Source organism: Plectropomus leopardus, chromosome 10 (assembly GCF_008729295.1).
Source record: "Plectropomus leopardus isolate mb chromosome 10, YSFRI_Pleo_2.0, whole genome shotgun sequence".
Taxonomy (NCBI): domain Eukaryota; kingdom Metazoa; phylum Chordata; class Actinopteri; order Perciformes; family Serranidae; genus Plectropomus; species Plectropomus leopardus.
Genome location: NC_056472.1, coordinates 18,406,544 through 18,428,928, shown reverse-complemented (window position 1 = coordinate 18,428,928; position 22,385 = coordinate 18,406,544). Strand labels below are relative to the sequence as shown.

Below are 22,385 nucleotides of genomic sequence, written 5' to 3'. Positions count from 1 at the left end.
TGTGATATTTTGTGCAAGTAAATGTACTTGATTTAAAAAAAAGGGATTTACTTTCAATGTTAAAATTTTCACTTTTTTTCTTTGCAGGTGCAATACTACTCAGAAAGTGAACTTAGTGAGGACGAGCTTTAGTGCACTAAATAAACTTCTTTGCTGTGTTTCCAGCTCAGTCAAACCACTTTTTATAGTAATGTTGTCATGTGGCCACAGTGAGAGCTGGTGTTAGACATCCATTATATCTGAAAGGGCTACTTTTCCACACTACAGCCGTTTTTGTCAATAACACCAACTTGTGGATTGTTAACGCACTTTTCCAATCGCCCTCTAGGCTTGTGGTGTCAGTTCTTGCAAAATTTGTTTTTGCTTGGCAGCGTTGTATTACAAGGGGAAGTTGTTTACCTATGACTGTTTGTTAAAATGTTCCTGACACGAAAGTATGAGTGTGTGACGGAGGGAGGGGGAAGAGAACTCATAAATCAAATGATTCATGGCATGTGGAACATCCGTCATCGGTAGGAAGAGGGGTTTTTTTCTTGTTGCGTGTGTGTGCGTATTTTAACTGTGTGAAACGCAATAAATCTTAGAGCGTTTTAAACAGCCAAACAGTAGTGCTCAGGTGTCCTGAGGGCGCCACGATGAACAATGCCGACATCAAAGTGTTGATGTTTGACAAGTGATGAGTCACTTCCCTTGTCCAGAGCGGAGCTCACACCTGTATGGAGATGATTACAGGTAGATCTAGCTGGCCCTAATTGTACAATAAATGCTGCTCTCAGCCCTAATGGCAGCTAGTCTGCAGCAGAGACGCCAGACTGCCATTTGGCTGTCGCCATGCTCCCGTGTTTTTCCACCAGCACAGTTGAGATGATGATACGGTTAAGGACTATTCAAAGCAAACAGCAAGACAAATTGCAATCTCAGCTTTAATGTGTGTGGGGAAAAGAGGGAGAATCCTAGAATGAGGCAAATAAGCCAATCTTATCTGTGTCTCTCAGGATGTCCATTCAGGCCATTTCACAGGTTCAGGTTTTTTAACCATTGTTTTATACTCTAGGTGTTTTGTTCCATACATGCTGCCACTCAGGCTTCAGGTTAATGTCATTAACTGTAACCGCTTGCTCCATCGAACATTATTTTATGGGTTTGATATATGTTTTTCTATAGAGTTTGTTATTATATACACTCAGTTGCAGGTTGTAGAGACACACAGTTGATTATTGCAGTACTTTTTGTCTCACATAGGTGATTACAGCCGTTTTATCAAACTTTTTGAGCCTCCAAAAACAGTCTATTGTTAAAGATCATTCTGTTTGGAGTATGGGAACCACATACCAAGCTGCCCTTGTTTAGACAAGAATACACAGTATTAGCTTTAGCAAGCCATCATTAATGGAGGGATCAGACGAGGAGCAAGGCCTCCTTTCATCCCCAGGTTCTCTGCTGGAGACAGTACATCATTTACTGTTGAGAGGAGCACATGGCTCCAATCCTATACAGTGTATGTGTATGAGAATGCGTACATGTGCATGTTTGAAGTCTGTTTCAGAGGCGACTCCATGCTCATTTGGATGCTGGCGTAATTGCGGTGTGGAGATCAAAGGATCGCTGGCCGAGTGATGTTCCAGAGGAGACTTTACCACACAGCCCTCTCCTCTGTGCAGAGGGGGCCGCCTGCTGCTCACCGCTCCCCTCTCCCCTCTAACCATGCACTGCCCCCTGCACATCCCTGCTCGTAAAAAATGATTAAGGCCGCATTTGTCATGTGTTTATGACTGAGAGGCATTGCGTGATAGGGAATGGCATCTACAAGAGTCTATCAAGAGGCTTTCTCCTCTTTGCTCGGCGTCAGTGAGCTGCCTGGAAGACTTTTTCTGTGCGCCACATACCGTAGTTTGTGTGTTAGAGAGGGTCATTAGAGCACTGTTGATGATGCGGTGGCTGCAGCCTGCCCAGTGTTAGTGTGTTTTCACTTGTCAGTGAAGTTATTGTTTATTTTACAAGCTTGTGGCCTCGCCATCTTTATCAGTCTTTATTTTCTTTTAATAGGTTTGATATCTATTTATTCGATCCTCCTCAGAGAACTAGGAGCAGCCACATTTTCTAAAAGTAAAAAAAGCTGAGAATACTCCAGATATGCTGTGATGTTTTTCTTTCTTGTCAGGTCTTTTTCTATTTTTTTTTCCATCTTTTGGACAATGTGCATTAAAGTAAATTGGTACCTCTTAAGTAGATGAGTTGACCTTTAAGGAAACCAGCAAGCGTGACCTGTCTGTGAGTGCCTCTGCCGTGTGGGTTCTCCTGGTGAGTGTAAGAACTGCAGGGTACCATTGCTTGGGGCTTTTATTAACTGTGTGTATGTACGAGTGTGTGTGTCTGGTTGTCTGTATGCAAGTGTGTGCATATACATATGGCCATGTGTACTTTCTTCTTTAATCTGTACAGACGTTCCTTGAGTCTTATTATTACACTCTTTCAAAGATATTGACTACTTTTTTCTCTTTGAACATTATTTGCTTCTAAATGTGTGTTACATTAGGTACATCTGTCTTTATGTTTGGGAAACAACAACATACCACAGCCGGCCAGCCTTTTTAATCATCTTCTTTTTTTTTCCTGCCACAAATGCATAAATTTATCTTTCACAATTAATTCCCCACATATTTGTCTGGCATGGTGTAATTCAGAAAACTGTGTGCCATGCATGTCCTCTGTTGACTAAGATGTTGAAAAGAGGGTTTGAGTCTGGACAACAATCACTGTGTCTCAGCACCTCAGGAGACTTGTGATTAACAAGTCCTTGTCCAGTTTGATCTCAGCAAAAGGCCTTGTTTCATGTTAAGGTGTTCTTAAGCAAGATGCTGACTCAACTCCTGTTTACTTTACTCATTATGAATTACAGGATCTGCTCAGTGATGTTCTGTATTTTTCCTGATACATCTTATTCCTCTGTGCCACAGAACTCCATTGTTGTCTAAAAACTATTAGTAACACACCAATAAGCCACACTGTTTTATGAGATGTGTTACATTTACATGGGCAGTGTTTTTTTTCCTGCTGCTGTGAATACTTACAAGTAAAAAAAATGTGTATCAGTCTGTGGGAGAAAATAGTCCCCAACAAATGTGCTGTTTACTCCTGCTTGTGTGATGTTTACTAAAAACTACAATGCCCAGTCATTTAGGGAAACTATTTAGCCTTTCTTTTAACAGATCTAAACTATATATTTGTGACCTGTTTTCACTGGGATTTTTTGACAATTAAAAAAATATCAGCTTCATCTTAAACCTTTGTCTCATTTTAGGTAATAATGCACTGAAAACATAAGGAGAGATTTTTAAAAGAAACATGTCTGCAGTTCTTCAAAAGTCTTTAAAATATTTAATTTTTTTAGAATCAGTGTTAGGCCTTAAACGTTATTAAATAGTCTTTTTTTAATTGTGAGGCCATAATTACCACAAACATTTAATTAAATTTATCTCCAAATTTCTTTTTGTCAAAATTACTAGCTCCTCTGCGTTAAAGTGCACATTTCTGACTCGCCACTGAACTTAATATTGTACTTTACACTTATACATACCTATTGTCAAAATGTAGATTAACCTAACTTACTCTAATAACTATATATCTACACAAAACCTGCTCAGGACAAAATATATATGACTTACATTTATACCTACCCGCAGTGCTTAAATAAGAAAATGATTATTTGATCAGAAATCAGCCTTCAATTTGGTAAAGCATTAACTGAAGTGTCTGATACCTGAAGACACCTTGAAGAAGGAAAAAAATGTCTTTGCTGAGTTTGATTCTCTAGTTGGCCTGCAGGAGGAGCTTTGACAATTAAAGTAAAGTCCTGACAGGAGTTGCAGCATGACAGTCCTCTCAAGCGCTCACACCTATTTCCCCAGAGTCTTCTCCGGGCATATCATATAGTAAATGCATCCTTCATCTGCTCAGCTTTAGTATTGTTTTCTGTTTTTGCATTTTTTTTTTTGTTTTTTTAAGCAGCCCCAGTAATGAGTTAAACATGCATTTCTTTTTATGTGATCATTTTGACAAACAGCCAGCCATTTCTGAGCACCCGTCAAGATTCAGAGACAGAAGAAAAACTGAGATTTGGGGGGGGCTATTATGATTCACTGAAAGCCACTCCATGAAAGGAGTCACTGCAGCCCACTTCAGCTACTCCAAACCATAATTCCCATAAACACAACTGAAACTTTATTGAGTGCAAAACCACTGGCTCCATCCAAGTTTTTAGGAACTACTATCTGGGGAGTTAGAGTTCCCTTTTCAAAGCCTTGAGGGAGATATACGATCGCTTGTTCCTTTTTGATTTTGTGCACAGGCGTCCACTCTCTCCTTGTGCAGTGTGGGATGCTAAGAAACACTTTCCCATGGTAAGATGTGTACCCTACTGCCCACAGTCGCGCCTAATGGATGCCTTTAGCTAGCTTTCAATGAGAGAAAACAACAGGAGAGGCTGTATAGTAAAACTGAAACAGATGGTGCTAATAAAGTCCTGTCGGTCCAGTTAGCCTGGTTATTGACTGTCCCCAGTCCAGGTAATGAAAGGACACTGTTGACATATCACATGTCACCCTGTTGTTGTCTTTGTTGTGCCCTGGTGGCAACGGCCAACGCAGTTTTTGTAACTAATGAGACAGACCCTAAACTTGAAACTGAAAGAGACATTTTTTTGTTCTTGTTTGTTCTTTAATGACCCTGCAAGAAATCTCTAAAATCCGGTGTCACTTCTCCATCATTTTGGACCCAAGAATGCTGAGTGAGCATCCCGCTGTTCATAATATATGTAGACACCTCTGTAGAAGCACATACCATGCTCGCTTCCTTTCAAAGGTGCCCTGGGAATTGTTCCCCTGCAAAGACTGTAGTTTGGCATTAGACATAAAAAGAAAAGTGCGCAAGCTTCAAGTCTAATGATACATTTTGATAGCTTTGGCTTTGTTGAGCTGTGCTTTTTATTATCTTTGCGATAAGGTTAAGCCCGTATGCATGTCACAGTGGTTTGCCCGCGGCCTCGGCAGCTCTAATGAGACAAATGAATTTAGTGTTGCCACATACAGCTCCTGAACGCTTATTATCAGGATTATTGTTGAACTGTTGTGAATGGGGGAGAGAGAGAGAGAAAAAAAGATGCGGGATTGGAAGGGGGCATGATTGGCTGATGTTACATATGTCCTTGATTACCTTCCTTCTGCTTTTATTCTAATAAGTGGCATTCTTTGTACTCCCTAGGACAGCTAGACAGTCTGACACACGATGAGAATAAATATTGCATGTGGTAGACATTAAGCTGTCATCCCGGAAAAAAAGAAGAGATGGAGAAATCCGTGTGGTGTTCTTCGGCGCTACACTTTGCCTGCTCTTGTCACAATTGTCACATCTTGATGACTCCCCCCACTCTACCCCAGCCCCCTTATTTTCTCTCGCCCAGTCAACTGCTGTGAATGACAGCATGGATACCCCATATAGAGAATTATTTTGGGTGATGCAGAATGTACTCCTCTGGGTTACTGTTTGAATTTCAGATGTTTGCCTTTTTGTAGCCACCATGAGCTCATACTCACAAATACCCTTAAACAAGGCCATAGCTTTGATAATGTGCTCTCAAAAACCATCGTAAAGCGGAAACCGGGGAGAGACGGCTTTTTAGGGTTTTATCTATCATGTGCAAACATTTAAAGTCACAAGATCTGTCTTTAAAAAAATTAATGGGTGTAGTTATCAAAGAAAAAGTTGTTCAAAAAAAGCTTGTTACCAGCACACCCTCGAGGTTTGTTTGAGATATGATGTGAGATGATGCTCTTAATTAAAGCTGCTCCCATTGTGCCTACGCTGGGTTCTGTTTCCTCCAGCCTGTGATTGCTTTGAAGGCTGAAAGAAGTTCACAATATTGGAGATAGTGTGTGCGTGCGTATGTGTGTTAGATCTCCTCCTTTTTCAGAGACTGATGTGTGATGCCTTTCCATCCGGCCATGGCCACAGGGAGCAGAGAGCGTCTGCACTCTTGTCGCTCAGGAGCTCACCACTGGGAGGATGAAAAGCTTCCCACAGAGCCCCCGACTTCCCAGCCTCAAAAGCCACCATGAGCTCATACCTCTCATATCTGTCTCCCCTCACAGAGGAGGGAGAGAGGAGGGGGTTAGTGTGCACTGTGTGCCGCAGCATCCTCTAGGATGCATGTCTCTGTAACCGGGGACCGGCAAAACAGAGGGGACCCCGGGTTTATTACTTGATGAGTCTGTGCCTGGCATGCAAGCCAGCAGCTGCCAAGATTTGTAAAATGTGTGGCTGGTTGGGGCGGCCCGTGTGAAGCTGAGATGGCTTTGTGGTAACTGGAGACACCTGGCCAGTGCTCCTAAATAATCTAAGCGCACCTGCCCAGATGCCTTCCCTGCTCTACAGTTTGGGTGTGTCGGTGATGAAGCGGTAGTGGATGCAGGTAGTGGATTACTCTTCAGGTCTGTCAGCATTCAATTGCATCTGAAAGGAGCTCTCAAACTGGAGGTGACGGCCCACCTTTTACAGGCTTAACTGGCTAAGCACTCCTAATAAAGCCAACCTGTATGAATGTGTGTCAGACGCAGGCCCAGGTCATTGTCTCAGGTAGCTGCCCCTGTACTTTAGAAACTCCCATTGTTTTCCCCTCCTGAGCCATTTAAGCAGATCAAAGCTCTGACAAAGCCCAGGGAAGCCCCAGGCATGCGGAAACACAGGAATTATCCCCCCCTCAGGATTCCCACACAAAAAGACAAATAGACTAGCCCCAGAGGGTGGCCCCCTGTGGGACATCTCCATTCAGAGCCAGCCTGTTGTGGAAGCTCCAATTGTTTTTTTTTTTTCCTCATTTCACAATATATTGTTCTTTAAATTGGATGCATTGTAAATATAACAGGCATTGGATCTAAAGCTCAGAACAAATAACATATTTTATGTAAGATAAACGGATTCACATTGCCTTATTTTTATCAGTTTACATAGAAAAATAGCATGTTTTAAATTTTTTAAAGTTTGATTAGAAAACTATTTTCCTCCTTGAATCGAGAGCAGCAGGAAAAAGCACAAACATGGCTTGTTCTTTAGCTTTGTTTGAGTCTTCAAGCTGGTGAATGATTAGCAGAAATAATGTCCCTGTCACCCTTAATCACATTAAAACGTGGTTAACATTTAATTTTTCCCACTTGATATGCAAAAATTTCCACTTGATTTGCAGCAAAGGCCATTGGAATTCCATTATAAAAAGAATAAAAATTTCAGGCATCATTTGTTCAGAGAGGGATATCGAGACCAGAAAGTGCTGAATCTTTCTATTAGCCGAGCAGTGAGAGATGGCACTCAGTGCTGGGACATAATGGGAGACTGACAAGACATGCACGCACATACACACACGCACAGTCTCGCTCACTGTTTTTTTTTTTTTGTGTGTGTATAGCTGAGAATTGTAAAACCGTTTTAAATGTTTTACATGAACAAATATTTTATCTGTTATTTCTGTTATGGAAGTTTTCTGTTTTCTCTTTTTACATGTGGATGTAGAAAAAAATAAACTATAAATAAGTCAATTTTCAGGAAAGGAGATGCTACCGAGCAGACTTCAGCATAAACAGTCCTTGACGTATAGAAAACATGATTTGATTTTCTCAGAAACACAGATTTACATGAAGACCGTTATGATTTCATGAATGACTGAAAGATAAAAGAAACCCGCAGCGTGTTTTGCATAAACATTTCCCCAATTTACACATCCACATAGATTCTCACGCAAATAATTGGAAAGGACATAAATACAAATTGCAAAGTGGCATGGGTAGACAGCGGTGAAGTTGACAGAATCGGTTTTGGGAGCCTCGCTGACGGAGCATCAAAGCTCTTAATTGACAGTGCTTTGTTTCTGGAGTTGAGGGAAGGGGGTGTTTCCATGTTCCTGTGGCAAGGTGTTTGTCTGGTCCCGTGTCACTCAGTGCAAGGACCCAGAGACCCCCGTGCTCATTTGCAGCTCACGTTCTCCGTCTCGGCTTCACATTATTAAAATCATCCCTCAGCCTTCTAGCAAGAGCCTCTTTGTTACTTGGCTGGCTTGGCTCGGCTCTGTCAAGTCTTCACCAATTACAGTCTCAGGTACAATGGTCTATTCAAAGGATCACAGCCCTTGACTGGTGTGGAGAGAGTGATTTGTGAATCATTATTCAGCCGCCTGTAGAGTACGCAATACCTGAGGAATGCAAATAACGTGCCACCAAATAGACAGCTGTGCTGCTAAAAGTGACAAACTACAGCTGTTATTATCTCAGATTGGATTTTTTCCCCTCTTGTAGCGCCCGCCATCTCCTCTGTTTGCAGCTCTTTTTTTGGCTTTGCCTAAATGTGTTTTATTTTTCTATCCTTTATTGGTGAGACATTGGTGACTACCTTATTGCGGTGGCAGTCAAACGTCAGCCTCACATCGAACAGAAAGGGAAATATTAGGTTACGGCTCCTAATAGATGTGCATCGGAACAGACAGACAAAGTAGCATATGAGGCATTTCAAATTTATCCTGTAGTGTTATTCTAGCTTGTTGGGAAAAACATCCAATCAAAGCAAAACTGTGCTCTCCCTGCGGTCGGTCCCCTGTCATATATTGTATATTGATAATCATTAGGTAGGAGCAGTGATATGGTGCTGTAGGTGATAAAGCGGTGACATTGTTATTGGAATAGATGTGGTATTGAGGTGGTCGGGTTCCTCCCAGTCTTTGATTCTTATGGGCTTTAAACAGGAAACTAGGATTACAGATAATGACAGGGACCCCTCAGAATCAATCCAGTCTAGGAGCTCTGTCAGGGCCGCCGTGTGAAAATGGATTTGTGCGATGCTGTTCTTTGAGACCTGTCCAATCTCAGCCTGAGAGCTTGTGGGGCTAATCTCATAATTGCCCTAACCCCCTTGTATTGTTCTGACTGAGAGTTACCATTAAGTGTGAGGATATCTTTGTCCTGCAATGTCAGGTGTCCTGCTGGACTGGAAGACAAAAAGAAGGAAAAAACAAAAACTCTGGCAAAGACATTTATGAGTAAGGAGTGTTTAGCTCTACTCTTTCCTGGCTTTATTGTTCATGATCAGTTTGGGTGAATGAACTCTATTTGTCCATTATTAAAGGTCCAATTTGTAGGGTTTAGGGGGATATATTGGAAGAAATGGAATATTAGATTAATAGCCAGGTTTTTATTGGTTTACAATCACCTGAAAATAAGAATTGTAATTGTGTTACCTTAGAATGAGCCATTTCTATCTACATACAGAGCGGCTCCTCTTCCACAAAGTTCGCCATGTTGTTTCTACAGTAGCCCAGAACGGACAAACCAAACACTGCCTTGAGATAGGGCCATTTGCGTTTCAGAAGTTTCAGTTGGCTGCAGTCTGTAATCTCACCACCAGATGTCACTAAATCCAACTCACTGGACCTTTAAGGCCCAGATGCACCAAACCAAAATCAAAGAGCGAGTGGTGATGAAGGCCAACTGTTGCGTCATCTCATGTTGCCTGTGTTTTGGCCAAATAGTTGCACTTGAGCACACTGCAAAGATTACAGCCAATGGCCAACTTGCACATAAATTCTACGTCTGCATGAGAGGAAATAACTCTCCATATCAGCAGACAGCATGATTCGCGTCATTAAAAAAGGGAAACCAAAAGACCTCCTAAAACATGATGGACGGTCCTCTTGCAAGCCATTTTCATTTCTAATTAAGTCCTTTTAATCTTATGTTTGTTACATGACTGCAGTGAGAATATTCCAGCCTGTTTTGAATACAAATCAAGTTTGTTGTAAGTATTTTCTGGGGGGAAAAAAAATCACGTTTGTCTTTTGTTTTTTCAGTGCAGCAATCTGCCTTATTATCTCTTGTTTCAAGATAAAAATACACATTTCTTGAAGGTTTTTAACAAGTTGATTTTCATTATGAACAGTCAAGCTACCAAATATAGTAACCCTCGCACATTTTCACATTCATTTCAACAGAACAGCAAATGATGACCAAATCATGTTACCTTGCCCAAAATCTAATGCTTTAAAAAGGACAATCATTCATCGCGCCATCAATCATCGGAATAGCTGCCTGATTTACATACACCGATTCAAAAGTAAATCCTTATTTAGACGTCATTTACGATTGCATTCTGAGGTCCACGTCACAACTTGTTTTTGTTCTCTGATGATTGACCTTGAGGCTAATTCTTGGACTGATAACAGGACTAATTAATGTGAATGTTATTGAACGTGTATCAGTATGGATGCTTCAGTGAACCTCTGTGACCAAAATATACTGAGATGCATTTATGGAAGTAAGATAGAACAGATGTGAGGTAGTATACAGCGTCTTTAGTGATGAATCTGATGTATATCAAATACACGTGTTTGCGATATGATTATATGAGTACAATTTACTGAATTTTGGACCCCAGTAAGATTAGCTAGTTTCATTGGCATCAGTTAATGGAGATCCTTTTAAATAAAGAAATAAACATGTTGAAATAATTTTTACTTTTTACATAATGACCACTTTCACTGCTTGTACTTAAGTATTACAGTAGTTTATTTTGATATGGCTAATATTACATTTAAAATCTTTGTGCATCTTCGCTCTTTTGAATGAGAACTTCTAAACTCAAATGTTGAGTTGGAAACTTTTATGGAAACAAAGTCGCACTCTGAGAGAAATGCCACCTTTGGAGTGCAGTCTCCTACAAGCACTATGTTCAGCTGCTCTTATGAATATTCATACGCCAGCAGATAACAAATACTTTCTATGTTAATCAAGTCCTCCGACTGGCTTTGTGGCTGCTGATTTATTTCCTTTTACCAGGTTGGTGAAAATCAAGGAGTGGGTGGACAGTCACGACCCGGGAGCCTTGGTTATCCCCTTCAGTGGCGGCATGGAGGGCCAGCTACAGGACAAGAGCGAAGAGGAGAGGCAGAAGTACTGCACAGAGCACAAGACGCAGAGGTTAATTAGCATTCAGTCTCCCCACACTTTATTATCAGCTGTGTCCTCCATGCACTCCTTTAATTGCATGTGCTGATAGAATAATAAATGGCAGAGTAATTACCATTATAAAGCAAAGGATCCCTCTTCTTACTGAACAACTCAGTCAAAGGGTTTTCCTCTAAATTAAGTTTTTAACTGTCATCTGTCATCTGTAGGTATAATTATAACTTGGGCATTTTGGGTTTATTGTTCTCGTGTGAAAACCTCTATGGAGAGAAAAATTGTGACAGCAGATGTTTTTTTTTCCCTCTTGGTGCAGAACGAGGCATCGCGTTGAATTCTTAAAAATGCTAAATGAGTCTCCGAGCTTTCTAATTAATCAAAGAAACCATTGGAGAGTTGAATGTCTTGTGTGAAACGAAGTGACCCATCTTATTCACTTAATGAGTTTATATTGGAATGAATGGGGCCTTGCCACCGAAGTGAACTTTGTCTAGGCATCAGTGGCAATAAATAATACTTAAACCGTTCAGACCCCTCGATTTAAACTGAAATTTCTCTCCACCAGCGCCCTGAGCAAGATCATCAAGGCAGGCTACGCAGCCCTGCAGCTGGAGTACTTCTTCACTGCTGGACCAGATGAGGTCCGTGCATGGACCATTCGGGTAAGAGCCAGCTGCCTGCTGTGCACAGACATATGAGTGTGAGGGTGTGACACACACACACACACACACACACACACACACGCAAACGAATACACACAGTGTCCCACGTTCCACCCTGCTGGCACCCTCACTGATATCACACACTTTCAACTTTGTCATGGTTGTGCTTTAGCTAGTCATTACAGGCCAAGGATAACTTCAATTACTGGTGAGCTGCTGAGCAGTGAAAGTGGGGGCTACATTGATTGAGGAGGGCAACAATTGATTTTGCCCATTACGTCCATGAGAATGTTTCCATCCTGTGCAGATCTGCCTGCCCTCCTCCTGCCGCTGGAGATAAGGAGCCTGTGCATTGTGCCTGCCTAATCTGTGTGACGGAGGTTGTCTGTGCCAAAATTGATGTCGCTTTTCATTCGACTGTTTGTGGGCCTTGCAGGGGGCTCCTCCTCCCCGTGTGTCTCAGTTTACTGAGCCCGGCCCGCCAAGAGCTTTGTGCAACGGGATCGCAGGATTTACATCAATACAGATGTTGGCTTTGCGTGCTGGTATTGTGTAAAAAATCCTTTTTTTATTCTTGAGCAAATAGAAGGATTGAGTGGAGATATAATAAGCTGTTTGTCTGTTCAGGAGATGCATATTATAAGTTCATGTAGATGCTTTAAAAAACACAGCAACTTTTTGGAAAACTTTCTGATACTAAAGATTTGTATCCTGTCATACTTAATCGTATCCATTCATCCACCCCATCAGATATTTAAAAGGATTGCAAATTTAAATCAAACCTTTTACAATGCAGAATGCTTTCAGGGCCATAAACATAACTTGGACGACCATTTTCAGAAAGCATTGCAATTTTCCACAATGACATCTATTCAAAAAACCTGTCGCCAATAGATCATTAAGGCTTTGTTCCCTGAATGTGAGCTACTTTAGATAACGGTAGATAAAACCTCCTGGTTGTGTCTGTTCACTATCTTTGTTCAATAGGCTGCTACAAATAATGACAGAAAAATCTTATTATTGCAGACTTTAAAATTCTCTTGAATTGACGTCACTGATAACTTACAGCAAATGCATGGGAGGCTGTTTTTCTGTTGCGCATGTTTTTGATCGGACATATTATTTTCGTCATGAGGTTTAAAAAGCCCGATAGATCTTTTTAAAGTCTCAACTTTTCAAGCACACCCACAAACAATTTATGATGCTCTTGTCATAGCCTTTCCCATTTTTAGCATAGCTATGGTTATTTACAGGAAAAAATTTAAATTAAGAGTGAACGAGTGTCCAAGCAAAGCCAAAAATGTTTAGCAGTTCACCAATGAAACAAACATGCTGATAATCTTATTTCATTTTTCTGAAGTGCATTATAGATTGATGTATAATAAAGACCCACCTCTGAGGTGAGCACGGTGGATTTCTCACAAAAACCAAAGCACAAGTCAAAACATTTTCTTCTATAAATCCCGTTGACATGTGGTAAACTACATTTACGACCTAACCAGTATTGTCATAGCAGGGCTTCTTTTGTGGAGTTGGAAGGTCAAAATGTGACTGACAGCTTATCTTTGTTGCCCTTAAATGTCTCAAAACTGTAACAATATGCACTAACAAAATAAGAACTCATAACAGATCTGATATTTTGGTGTCATGTTGCAAAATGTAAGACAAAAAACAGACTCATTAATCCATACTGTGGTTAGTTTTTTTTTTTTTTTAAGATTATTTCAGGATGTTGCTTTTATTGCTCTGTTTACAAGCAGAGAACCAGGAAGTTTAAAAAGTGAGAGAAAGGGGGGGACAACATGCGGCAACCCCCCTGATCAGATATGAACACAGGACATGGCCGTTATACAGTATGAGTGTCAGATCGCCTGCCAACAGGACACCCCATGCTGGTGCTTTAGACAAATATTCACATTTTGATCATAAATGCAAATTTTCTTTCTATGCAGCAAAAATAACAACCACAATAATTGTTTGTATTCTTTTGCCACTGAGCAGATCAGATCATTGTTTTAGTGCTTTTACTTTACATGAATATTAAACTTCTATGCAAGGAACAGCAACCTTTAAATTGATTCATTTAAATACTATTTAATATGAATATTAAATGTTTTTCTTTTTTTGCAAATGATATGAAACATGTCCACATCAGTGGCACAGCCACCGTGATACAATCGCTGGACCCTTCTCACAAAACAGGATTGTTGTGGACCTCAAAATGTTCTGTATTGGTTCACTGTAAACCTCAGTTTGCTCACTCAGCTTAAAAAATCATTGAAAACTTTTAATTTGGCAGAATATAGTAACATGAAAGTTATGAGTAGACCCGACACAAAATAAATGTGTCACACGACCCTTGCAAGATTGGAAATTGATGTCAGTTTAAGAGAACTCTTTTGTTTGTTTGTTTCTTGTTTTGCCATATTAACAAAAAATATCCAGGTTGCTGATTGTTAATTTTTATGTATATGTAACACAAACATAACAATGTGTTATAACTTAGTCATTTTATGTACAAACAGTAATTTATGGTTTTAATGGCAAATTAAGATAAAATGTTCCATTTTACAATTGCACATCAGATAATTTGTAACTTTATCTGTATGATATGAAACTAAAGTATATCAGTATATGATTCCTTTACTGTCATTTTGACATTGTTTTCAAATAGCCCATGGCTGTCACGATACTTTCACTGCAGGATAATCCTGGCCAAAAGAGTTCATGATAAAGATATTTTTGGGATATTTACAGAAAAAAATAAGGGGGAAAAACAATTGATAATGCTGTCAGTCAAACTTATTTTTAACTTTGATTATATTGTGTTTTATTTTTTGGCAAATGAATTACACAAATAATACAAGAGGTGGAGAGAGAGTCTGTAACCATACCTGTACAGAAGCGTACAAAAAGAGTAATAATTATTTAATAGATGTAAAAAAGCAAGATGGCATTGAAGAAGGGAGACAAAGCAAGAACGGAAAGAAACTAAAGGGATTTAAGAGTTGTTGGATAACTTACATATACTATTCTCATTTGTGTATTATTAACATAATATCAATATTTCATTTTTAAGTTATTGTTAATACCGGTATATCACTATACCCCTAAACACGCCTGTACTCATCAGCGACATAATAGAATTCCTGAAATTCAGTCATCGCTTTTGGTTTTGATGCACCACCCTAAGATTTTCCTCATCTGGCCACCCCTATAAAAAATTGGGCGCCACTGGTCCACATAAGTCTGTAAACAGGAACTTTGGGTAAATGTTTTCATGATGGCCTCTATGACTATGTACAGGCCAGAGGGGAAGGTGAGCTCACTTCCATTTTATTTCTTTATACAGGATACATTACATTTTAGTCAGATGACATCATCGGGTCTAGGCGTCTCAGCATGAGTGATGTCCTGGCTATTTACAAAAAAAGTCCTGAAACACTTCAAAGGCATCCTCGAAAACACGCTTGTCCTGGTCGACATAACTGATTACAGCCAGCCTTGATTGTGTGTGAGGGGCATTTAGTCAGGTAAGCATCAGTGAGTAACTATATTAAGCCAATACATCTTGCATTGTAAAAACTACACTCAGTAATGTCGTGTTCCTAAGTCCTTTAACATGCTTTATTAGGCAGCCTCGAGGTGACCATTATCTATCAGCCTGCTCTGCATAGCTCTTAACTAGGACAATGTGGATCTCTTGTAATGCTCCGTATGAAAAAAATCCCTCCCTTAATCTATTTTTCTCCAGATAGACAAACCTTGATGCTGATTAATGGTAGTTAAACTCACAAGCACTCCGTCAATGAGATTGCAAAGAGATGGTAATGTATTAGAGTCATTAAATACGCATCATTCTTTTGGCATGAAATATGTTGACCCCAACCTGATTATATACATAATTAAAACTGCTCAACAGTTCCTGAGCACAGAGCTGCGGAGCAGAGAGAGAGCAAGCAGGTCGACAGGCAGGAGTCATAATGATACACAGCAGCCACGTCACTTATTTGGGTCATTTGTCATTTACGCCCTGCATTATTTCAGTGCATATAAATTGCACATTTTATCAGTCACCAGTTGTGTCTTGGAGTTTTAAAGAGGATTCGAGGCACAAAGAATTTCTAAAGCTATTAAATAGGTATTCGTGTTTTGTAAATTGTCATCCGAAATAACATTAGGGACATCTCTAAATGTAGTAATGTTTTGAAGATAAAATATTCAGTCAATTTAAAGTAACCCTGTCTCCTTAAAATTATGTTTGTATATTACTGAAGTGCTTGTTCATGGCAATGTAATCTCTGCCTGGATTTTGTTCAAAGACGATGTTTCCTTACGGTAACGAAACACTGAAAAAAAGAATACTTAACACATCTATTTCAAAACAGGTGCATAAGAAAGGGACAAGTGGGACACAATTTGCAGACAAACTGCTGTCTATGTGCAAAAAAAATTATAAATTTATTAATCAGGCAAAACTGGTGAAAGTCTAGTTACCAAAACATTGCAATATTTTATTTTATTTTATTTATTTATTTTTTGCAAGTTAGACAGGAGTTTGGCTGCAAAGACATAACCAAACAATGCAATCATGTATCAGGTAGGTTTTGGAAGAAGGTGGTTTGGGGCGGATGGCGGAGCGGACAAAGTGCAGAACTTTGACACCAGAACTTTAGGTTTACATCCAGACTCAAGTTTAGTCGACAAAAGCGTTCTAGTTAGGTTTACGTAAGATTGCGATTTTGGTTATATGTTAATAAAAAAGGTTACTATGAGCTGATACTATCACAAGATTGCCTATTTTGGCTACAGAAAAAACTGAAATATGTTGAAAAGCACAAAAAGTTTAAAAATATATATATATTATACCTCAAATAGGTAAACAAAGAAAATCATCAGACATAATCTGATTTACTTAAATCAAAAACACCTTCACGCACTCCAGCAGCCCTGCATTTACCACAGTGAAATATTGCTGAAGGTTTTAACATGAATTGATAAACTCTGGTGTGCAAAAATAGTACGGCCCAATGCAGTGAGGCCTATACCACCCTGGCCTCTCACTGCAACACTGGGTCTTCTTGCTGTCATGACCAGAGAGCTGAGCAGCGACCCACAATGAGGCGAGATTGCTTGGACAGAAATCAATACCAGCACGGAATGGGAATCAGAAGGCATTGATAGCAGTGCCGGGTCCTTATCGGTGTCCAGGCTGCCCAAGCAGGGCACAGCCGAGTGGAAAGCTATCCAGAAATCAGGACTGAGGCAAGAATACCCCCGACTGAAAACACCCCCTGAGTGATGCTCACGACGCTATCACCCTATCAAACACTATGTCGCTCGCATGCTGTAATCCATCTTCTCCAAAACAATTCATTTGTCCTCTCTTTTCCTTCCTCGTGACAGAAAGGAACTAAGGCTCCACAGGCTGCGGGGAAGATCCACACAGACTTTGAGAAGGGCTTCATTATGGCGGAAGTAATGAAATTCCAGGATTTTAAAGAGGAAGGCAGTGAGAGCGCTGTCAAGGTGAGCAGTCAGGGTGCCAGAGGAGATGAGGGGAAGTCTCCTGTGATCAGTGGAGCTGACAGTCACCACACAGCTACCTACTGCAAACTGCTCTTCACCTTTACTCAGGGGAAGAAATTACTGCACACACTCCAGCACCACTCCTGACAAGCCAACTGATTCTGGCTCTAAACACTGCCATTCTGCTCCAGCTGTGCATATCTTTATCACAATGTGTCTTAACTGGCTGATGGCAGCTCTTGCTTGCGGCTCAGCACAGTCGCTCAGAGGTAGCATGCCGTCACCTCACCAGGCATTTATCAGATCTATAGAGTGCGCTGTTAGCTTAGAGCTCTCTGTTGCCAAATCCCCAAGCCACTGTAGGCATGTGACAGTGATGTAAAGCGGCAAGTTAAATAAAGTGTGAAATTCCTCAAATAAGGGCTGTTTCATGGATGGGTAGCGCAGAAATGTGACTTGCATATCTTATTTTTATGATGGCCAGTGTTTGTTTTTGACCTTTTAACAGGGGTGTGGGTTGTTCATGTGTCTGTCAAATGCAATAACTGATTTCATGGTGAATTTGTGAAGACAATAACTGGGCGCCAACTACAGCAGGTACTTTGCAAAATTCTTCAAAATGCTTTTCTTTCCTACTTCCAGTGTTGAGGAATCTACTTTAAAAACAGCTCTATTACTTCACACTGGAAGAAGTGTTTTTCTCGCTACCTACCCGAGGGAGAAAAAACACTTAGCTTAACTAAAGCTACCTAGAAAAAAGTGTTAAAACTATTAACAAGACAAAGTACATGTCATATGGAATTTAAACAAAATATAGCACAAAAAAGTCACAAGCCAGCAAAAAACACCACACTATTGGGTGTCTTACAAAAATCAAATAAAATAAAAATAAACTAAAATGAAATAAATAAATTATACCCCACTATTCATGGAAAAGTACAGGAATGCAGCTTTGGTTTTGTATTTGATGTCCGTCTGTCACATGCCTTTAGAAACTAGAGTCCAGGTGGGATTATTGCACCAAACAGGATGACTCAATTAGTCAGGTAACGTCTAATATAGCCTGCAACAACTTCTCTGACATGTTAGTAACTAGCAATAATCAATACTTCTGTAAAAGGGCTTCGTAGTGGGGGAAAAGTGGGACTGATTACCAAGGGCCCCTAAGTTTGGGTTTATTTGTAGCATTTTATTTATAAGTAATTCATGCCAAAACTGAATTGAAAGTGACTGAATAAATCGGCATAAAGATTTTCATTGCATTTTCATTTTAAAAACAGTGAAAGCTCTCTTAGGCCCCTGTAACCCCAGAAATGTACAAATGGCTTAGTCCGCCCCTGCACTATATTCATCTCTAAATGCAGCAAGAGCCTAGCAACTCATTACTTATCCCGTTGGAGCACCAACGTACAGTGTCGTGTCTTTACCCCAAAAAAGGGAAATCAGGGTTCCAATAAGGAAAAATAGAAAGAAAAGAGAGAGAAAGCAAACTGCCATTGTAAAAAAAATAACAATAATAAAGGTGCATAAGAGAGATCGATCAAGAGAGAAAGTAGTCAAGTAACTGACTACTTGAATCACCATGTAAATATGAATATAGTTTAACTACCAGCAAGCTACTGCAAAACGAAGCTTACTTATAGGCCTACCATTTTAATTTGGTGGTAGATGAAGTATTTAGATCCTAGTATTAATACAACATTGTAAAAATACTACCAGCAAAAACCTTGCGTTAAAAATGTTAAAAAGATAGTAATCGTGCACATGTAAAAACTGTTCGACAAAAAGGATAGCAATATGCAACATGAAAAAGAGTTGGCACACTCCCTTTAAATGCAATTTATTAGCTCGAAACTTCACCTTTGCTAATAAATTGCGCTTCAGGGAGCTACAGTGTGCAGACCTCCTTTCATTTTGTTTGTTTACAAAGTACAGCAAGTGAAAATGTATCTAAGTATTCAAATTAAAAACAGTCAGCACAGAAAATGTTTAATCAATTTAAACAGTTCAAAACAATTAAAAGGAAAATCAGCAAATCTTCATATTTGAAAAGCTAGAAACATGAAATGTTTTTGCATGAAATTGATTATCAGAATAATTGCCAATGAATTTTCTCTCTAATCAGTCGACTAATCGTTCCATCTGCATTTGCTTATTTTGTTATGGTTTGTGTTGAAAAAACCTGAAAGTTGTCAAACAATTGTAGTGGAGTGAAGAGATCAATATTTCCTTCTGAAGTGGGGTGAAGTAGATGTAGAAAGTGGCATGAGATTAAAATACGAAGTAAAGTAAAAGTAATGCAAATCTGTACTTAAGTACAGTACTTGGGTAAATGCACTTAGTTACATTCCACTGCTTATTTAATAACATGTATTTCTCTACTCCCCAACACTTTCTGCTGCAAGTGTTGTTTTTCGGTTTGGCATTAATTTAGTTTCATATCTGCAAACTGTAATTTAGTAATTGAAGGTACAGAGTTAATAATCCGTTAATCAACGCCGTAGGATGCCTTTCATATCAAAGATGCTCTTTTTTATCGTTTAATTTCTGCACAGACACATTTTTAAAAAATAAATTCTCAGTTAATTAAAGCAGAAGTGACTTAAACCTTGCTATGTGTGACATTTGTGAGCAGCAGCTGTAAGCCATGCTGTTACAATCCCACTATCGCCACCATCAACTCCATGTGCCCACTTACACACTCAACTAATGTAATTATGGTGACACACAGGGACCCGCGGGGCTATGAAAACATTTAAATCTCTTTACTATTCAAGCGCTTTTTTAATAAGTATTTAGAATTTAATGCAGCGGCAGTGTATTGTCCACACCCATCATAAGCTGCAAACAGAGGGTGAAACGTGTGGGCCTCTGGGGAGTTCCACCATTGTTATCCGAGGTTGAGATCTGAGTGTCAGGTCCTTACTGCATGCTCTCTTACTAATCCCTTTTTGGGCCCCATAAGAACATGGAGCGTTTCTGACTGTGGCATTAAAGTCTACGCTATTTAATGCCAGTTGTGGGAATAGGCTGTCTGAAAAGGGCCAGTGTACGGGGATATCACATTATTAGTAATCATATCTGCTTAAGCCAAGCTTGCTGCTCCAGATGGCTGCTTTCAAGTGCAAATGAACCAGTTAGACGTGTCTGGTTTAATACATACTCAGGAATCACAAATAGCCATTGATTTTTTTTTTTTTTTTTCCTGTCTCCCTCTCCATCCAGTGTTTCTGGTGGTATTGAGCTTGGATTAAATGGTCTCCTGAGCCTTTAAAGGGACATTGATTCTTCTAATTAATTGTGCGCTGTGCAGAACCAGAATGCATAAACCTGTCCGTATTAGCACTTCAAGTCAATTATTTTTGAGTTTGCCGGGAAGGAGAACAAACACTTACTGTATACAAAAGAAATGTTAGAACTTATTTTGTTTCCTTGAGAAGTTTGATAAGGCTGTAATCAAAGACTTATTAACATTTTGTGCTTGTACACATGAAACTGAAATGGGCAGAAGAGAGGATTATTCACTCAGTGGGAATTCGGGCACCCCCTGAACAAAACATGGATGCAAGTGTGTGCGTGTGTGGGCGCATGTGTGTGTGCGCGTGTCTGTGTGTGTGAGAAAGAGAGAGTGAGAGAGAATATGACATTTGCAATTGAAGTTAAGTTATTGTGGGTGATGAAATAGATTTATATTAATCCTGAGCTATTAATTTCTATTACTATTTACAATGCTCTGTAGGTGTAGATTTCAGAGCCCTACCCCTCACACCCTCCCCCAGCCCCCAGGAAAACATGAAATTCGCAGAGTACTTTTACTTCGACAAAAATAAAGACATTTAAACCATAAACTGATGCAGAAAAGGGACAAAGTCATGCATAAGAATTTACCAAAATGGAGGAAATTAGGTGTTTGATGCGCAAAATTTTCTGGCAGAGGAGCCCCAAACCCACCCATTTAATTTTTCATTATTTGCTATTATTATTTACAGTGTCCCATAGGTATACATTTCAAAGCACATGCAGGGAACATAGCCCCCCATCCCTCACAAACTTCCCCACCCCCAATAAAAACATGAAATTAGCAGAGGAATGAGATGAATGTGAGACATGTACACCATAAATTGATGCAGAAAGGGTAAAAATGTGCATAGAAATTCACTAAAATGCAGAAAATAAAGTTTGATGCTCAAATTTCACAATTTCACAATTTTTTATCCCCCACCTCCCCAATGTTGAAATAAAAACGATGCCCTTGTTTCAGAGTAAAACTGTGATTGGTCCGTTTGATTACAGGACCAGGTCAGATTTTTATTTTCTCAATAAGTATAAAAATCTCTGGTTCTGTAGAACACCAGAAAAGAGTGAAAAGGGCCAATTAAATTCCCAGAGCCCAAATTTACATCTTTAAATTGCTTTTATTCAGTCCAATCAACAATCATAAACTAAAATATATCCAATTGACTATAATGTAAGATGAGCAAGGGCAGCAAGTCCTAAAAGATGCAGGAAATTAAGTGTTTTAAGCTCAAGATTTTCTGGCGAAGGACCCCCACAGCCCCTGTTTCAATGTGTCACCAACAACTGTTGAAATTAAACCTACGCCCTTGCAATGTACTGTGTTATTATGTGCTCTACATAGTCCATTATACCAGTAGATTAATAGCTAAAGTAACATACAATATATTTTATTCAAATGTTAATTCATTTTTTTCTTTATTATCTCACAGGCTGCAGGGAAATACAGACAACAGGGAAGAAACTATATTGTTGAAGATGGAGACATCATCTTTTTCAAGTTCAACGCACCAAATGCACCAAAGAAAAAGTGACACGAGAGCAATCTGTTTGTTTACATAACTGACTGTGTGCTTGTTACCCCCTCTGTGTTTTTCTGGCCTGATACCCGCTGCCACACTCTCACTTTCTGTAGGATCAAATCTCCCTCTGATCCAAAGCACAGGTTCAGTAAACTCTGACAGCTTTGCTATTTAAGATCAGGATCGGCCCCCACTCCAAATTGTAGCAGCATTTGAAGGAGCATATTACTCTCCAGATACCTCATTAATCTCCATCACGGGTGCCAGCACTGACACAGCTGACAGCGGGGACAATGCCACCTGCTCTTCTCCCCCTTCTGCAGATAATGCATGTTTTACAGTAGCCCAGATGTCTACACTCAATAAAACATTTGACAAAACCA

The 22,385-nt window shown here is 39.7% G+C and overlaps 1 protein-coding gene across 1 annotated transcript in view; it reads left to right on the top strand.

Moving 5' to 3' along the window:
* Nucleotides 1-22,385, top strand: part of ola1 (Obg-like ATPase 1) — a 51,489-nt gene extending 29,104 nt beyond the window's left edge. Inside the window, exons 8-11 of the mRNA XM_042494298.1 lie at nucleotides 10,869-11,009; nucleotides 11,560-11,656; nucleotides 17,063-17,185; nucleotides 21,913-22,385. Coding sequence (XP_042350232.1) covers nucleotides 10,869-11,009; nucleotides 11,560-11,656; nucleotides 17,063-17,185; nucleotides 21,913-22,014 — 463 coding nt within the window. The 3' untranslated portion in view covers nucleotides 22,015-22,385. The remainder of the gene's footprint in view (nucleotides 1-10,868; nucleotides 11,010-11,559; nucleotides 11,657-17,062; nucleotides 17,186-21,912) is intronic.